The 5,345-nt window shown below is 38.1% G+C and overlaps 1 gene segment (V, D, J or C); it reads left to right on the top strand.

Annotated features, from left to right (window-relative positions):
- The first annotated feature begins 4,043 nt into the window (after window positions 1-4,043).
- LOC132653944 (immunoglobulin kappa variable 4-1-like) lies at window positions 4,044-4,718 on the top strand. The segment is given in 2 exon segments: window positions 4,044-4,093; window positions 4,287-4,718. Coding segments are annotated over 2 exon segments (453 nt in total).
- Window positions 4,719-5,345: the final 627 nt, after the last annotated feature.

Below are 5,345 nucleotides of genomic sequence, written 5' to 3'. Positions count from 1 at the left end.
CTCCCAATTATCCAATTATATCATGAGTCTTTCTGATCTGTTTCTTTTTGTCTGAATGTAAGTTACAAGGGGTCCTCTGATTTGGTCAAATCCACTGAAATAACCTCCTTATTCCTTATAGAGGAAACATACACTCTAGAGGAAATATACACTCTAGAGGTCCTCCTTTGTAATATAGCTGCTGAATCCCTTTAGAGACATCTTGCTGCTTAACCACACACTTTGGGGTTAGTGTGCTGGCTGTAGAATCAGGAATATTTGGGTCACCAAACTGAGATTTCTTTTTACATAACAGCAGAATAAATTTCCAATTACTGATTGTGTGCCAATTGTATTTATGAAACTGGGTATTATTCAGAACTTACATTTAAAAGTTTTGTTTGCAATTTTCATGTATGTATATATTGGATTTTGAGCATTTCACTCCCATTCCCTTTAATCTTCCTCCACTATATCCTGGTGAATAAGTCTTCCCAAAGCCATTGAGTTTTCAAGTTGCTGTTCTTTATTTTTTCTTCTGATTATTTCCTTGAATATGGGCTACACTCTTTAAGAAAATGACCCTCAAATCTCATTCTCTATTATTTCTTACTTACTCAATGAATTTCAGGGAAGGATAAGGCCACATTGGCACATTTCCTTGCATGAGAAAATGGTGATGGGTCAAGTCTGGTGCAAATTGCTACTGTGGCAGTTTGTTCATGAGGACAACAGGCAAGTTATTTCCACAAGGCCCTGTCTCACAGCCCTTGTTCACAGTGTCTGATTTATATGTAGATTCTGTCTATTCTCTATGAAAGTCCTTGAGATTTGGGGAGACATTCCCTTTAGGGTATCTACTCCACAGTGACATGTTTTCTGTTCTTTGACCAATTGTGAGCCTCTGTCTTAATCACTTTCTATTGTAAAAAGAGACTTTTAGAATGAATGCTAAGAATAGCATTATTCTATGCGCTTAAATAAAAAGAAATTGAAAGCAATTTGATGACATGTCTATTCAGTAAACAAACAAGCAATCAAGCAAAGAGACAAACAAACCAATGAACTATGGTAAGTTTTTCCTTGTCCCCATGACTACCCACATAACGTTTCTTGAACAGGTTTACATTTCTGCTCCTTAATATTAATATCATTCTGTATGTTTTGTATAATGATGGGAAAAAACATCCTAAAAGTTCATGTGTAGACTCCTCCTCAGTGTGTCAGCCTGCAATACAACATCCCAGTAGAGCACAGCCTGTCAGCCAGTGTCTGAAGCAGCACTTTTCCTACCTCCACACAGAAATGATAAAATGTCCATATTTTCTTCTGCTTTGTGTGTCAACACAACCTTGACTAAAATGTATCTACTGAAGACATGTACTAACTGTGACCATTGTCTCACAAGTTCTCATTGCACTTAGCATTAACCTCAAAATACCTGAGAGATTTCCCAAGTCAGGCAGTCTCAGCCATATGCATAAGCTATTTTAACTTCTTCCACAAGGATGAGCTTTCCCAGGCTCTTTTCATTTAATATCTTCTGCTTTAAATGAACACAGGGTCTTATGCATGGCTAAAGAGATCTTCTTTTCACTTTTGAACTGCCAAATCTGTTCTGTCAGGTCTGTTCTCAAGTAGCTGCTTCTTGAGAAGGCATTCCTATCCCCTTATTTCTGCTGCATACCACACCAGCTCATCTACTTTTCAGCTTATTTTCTATCACCTTAGTGTTTTTTTTTTGTTTGTTTGTTTTATGTTTTTTGTTTTTTTGTCTAACTGACAGTACTATTTTCTCATTAATGATAAAAAATAGGGGATTTACTTGTTAACTTCCTTTAAATGACAACATATGTTCATGTTAATAGAACTCTATGCAGTGGGAGACAAAAGAGTGTGAGTGTGTATCGTATCTAGCTAGGTTTCTGTGCTGAATAAACTCTTTATCATAGGTTGCTGGCATATGCCAGTTTTTCCTTTGCCAGCATCTAAAATTCTCAGATTATAGGCACCCATCACCCACTGGGCTGAGGAGTGACTCTTAAAACTGCAGTATGTGGCAAGTTAAGTCCATAATGGTATAGGGATAGTATTTTAGGATAGGAATGCCAGCCAAAACATATACCAGCTCACCTCCACCAGCCATCCCGCTATAAAACCTAATGAAATTAGAAGTGATTACAATTTACAGCCACATCTATACACTACAAGTTGTGGGATTCTAGATGCACTATTGATTGTGTGTATAAATTAAAACATTGTAACAGAGCTTGGGGCTAACATTATTTCCACTGGTTACCACTAGGAGGAGCTATGAACTGTAGGCTTCTTCTGGGGTAGACTAGAGAGGAGCAGTTTGTGGAGGAAACTGGTGGAAGTAGAGATCCTCCCTGTCTGCAGCATAGAGGGTCACCATCAGCTGCAAAATCAGTGGTATCTTTGCAGCTCTCACAACCAGCTATTTAGCCTGATTCCACCAAAAGCAGAGAAAGGCTACTCATTTGTTCACTTGGGTAACTCCCAGGCATCTTTACTGCTCCTGGAGCTAGGACAGAGTTCAGTTTCTCTACCACCAGCATTCAGACTGAAGAGGTGACAGTTTGTTACTGTGAAGGCTGTTGCAGTCTCCTCCTTGCTGGGAGCCAAAGCTATCTACTGAAGGCAAAGTCAAAGCTATCTAGTGGAGCCAAAGCTATCTACTGAAGCCTAAGTCAATTAGTGAGTCAAAGCTATCTAGTGGAGACAAAAGATGTTTACTAGGCCAAAGCCAAAGAGTGAGCAAAGGTCATTTAGTGGAGACCTAAAGCTATTTAGTGAAAGTTATCTAGGACCCTAGATAGACTGTGATAGACTGTGAGGACATCCATTTGTTAGAGCATCCCAGAGAAAACATCCCTGTGGTATCTTGCAGCTACCCTATTTAACACATGAAAGCACTCTTCCTATCTCCTGCAGCAACTAATTACCTTCCCCCCTTTCCTGCCTTCTCCCTATATAAGTTTGGTAAAAATTTCTAATAAATGAAGCTTTGATCAAACAGACTTGGCTTCCTTCCTTGTGCTTCTCATCCCTTACCCCCATTCCTTCCACTCTCCTCCCTTAGGAATCCATGTTGAAGCCCTGCAGGCTGGGCACCTCCTCAGTGCATTAGCCTGCAATTCAGACACCTTTAGAGCTCAGCTTGATAGCCAGCTTCTAAACCAGAAAACATTTTATCTCTACACAACCTGGTAAGCACTCTCCTCTCTGTCCAAAGATCAGTGAGCCATGCCTTACTCAAGTAGACTTGAAAGTCTAGGAGAGCATTCAAGGGCAAATATGTTCTTTAATCTTTTATGGGAGGTACAAGATTAAATAATTATTTTCTACTTCTTTTGTCTATTTTGATAGTATGATTGTAAAGGTGATTTGACACAAAATATTCTCATTTTTATGGCTGTGTTTATTAGCAGAATAAGTAGTTTAGAAATGACAGTTTTCTTTTCATATTAGCAATCCATATTCTTTAAATTCCAGAAATGACCTTATTTTTCTTTATTGAACTTCTGATTTTACCTATGAATAAATTTACCTATATGTAAAATCCAAATTTTCCTCTCCTTTTCTACATCCTGTCCTTCTTTCCTTTGTCTCATCTACCCTTCTACTTTCCCCTTCTTTCTTTCTTTTCTCCTTCTCCTGTATCTTTCTGCTGTTTATTATGATATTGTATCCTCATGATTATAATCAAAGTTTTCCTAGTATTATTTCTATTAAATTTATTTGCTTTAAATGTTTTTGATTTTTAATAGAAGCCTGTCATGAGTGTATCTTGATATTTGCAGATTGAGAGCTCTAAGTTGGTCCTTGAGCTTCTATGTTGACTTTTTCCCCTAGTGATTGGTTAATCATTTTGATAATACTTTTGGCTGTAGCTTTAACCTGTATTCTCTCACAACCCAGTACCCTGGCTATTTATGTTCTCATTTGATTGAATACTTTGCATAGTTTCCTACAAGCCAGCACAGCTGGCCATAATTTATAAACAAGGCCCTTGCAGTGAGAACTGAAAAGCATCAGAGATCCTGGGGCACCATGATGGAGTCACACCAGGTCTTTGTATTACTGCTCCTCGGTATGTCTGGTGAATCATTAAAGAGTATTAGAATATCATCAAATTAATTCATTTGTAGAGAAACAGCTATTTTCTATAGGAATCCAATGGTATTCAGGCAATGCCATTACAAAAGGCATTTTAGATCCCAACATTTGTATGAGGAATTCTTTGTGTGTGTATGTGAATACTTATTCTCTATTTCTGGTTGCAGGTGCTGAGGGGAACATTGTGATGACCCAGTCTCCAGAATTCATGTCCACATCTGTAGGAGACAGGATCACTCTAGGCTGCAAGGCCAGTCAGAGTGTGAGTAATGAAGTACATTGGTACCTACAGAAATCAGGGCAGCCTCCTAAACTGCTAATCTCCTATGCATCCAATCGCCCCTCTGGGGTCCCTGATCGCTTTACAGGCAGTGGATCTGGGACAGATTACATTCTCAGCATCAGCAGTGTGCAGGCTGAAGACCTGACAGTTTATTACTGTCTGCAGAGTTACAGCTATCCACCCACAGTGCTTCATCCTCCAACACAAACCTCCTTGAATGTCTCATCAGCTGCCTGCACCACACACAGCCCTGGGCCTGCACACTTCCTCTTTCTGCCTGGGATTTGTTATGCATGACTGATTAATAATTACGATACAGCCTCCGTTCTTCCATAGATTTGTCAACACTGGTGTTTATAGATTAAAAAGAGAAGCTAAGTTAAGAGATTTACAAGTTTTGTTGTAGCACTAAGAGCATATACTACATGCTAGAAGCATCAGAGAAGTGTACAGGGTCGTGGTGGCTTTCAATATCTTTTTGTTATGCTTTCAGGCTATGATATATTTGTATAAAAATAGGATAGAATTTCAAATCATTTACAAAGTGTACATCATCATGAGTTTATTACTTTAGATTAAGAATCCCCAATCTTTGGTAAAGGAACTCTCTCAAGAAAATTGTCCATTTCATTTTGATTTCAAATTGTGTGGTCTATTATAGGCTTTTGACCTAATGATTATTTGAATTTCTTCAGTGTCTGCAATTATGTGTCAATTTAATCTTTTATTTTGCTGATTTGGATAGTTTCTCTCTGCCTTTTAGTTAGTTTGGCTAAGGATTTGTCTAGCTTGTTGATTTTCTCAAAGAACCAGCTCTTGATTCCCTAAATTGTTTTTTTTTCTTATAATAAACAGTTTATTACTGCAATAATAGATGGCTGTAAAATATGAAAGACCTGGTTTGTATTATCAACATTTATGCATCTGATTTTTATTTATTACA

This window comes from Meriones unguiculatus, chromosome 5 (assembly GCF_030254825.1).
Source record: "Meriones unguiculatus strain TT.TT164.6M chromosome 5, Bangor_MerUng_6.1, whole genome shotgun sequence".
Lineage (NCBI taxonomy): Eukaryota > Metazoa > Chordata > Mammalia > Rodentia > Muridae > Meriones > Meriones unguiculatus.
Note: the sequence above shows the minus strand (reverse complement) of the source record. Positions and strands in the feature narration are given on the sequence as shown.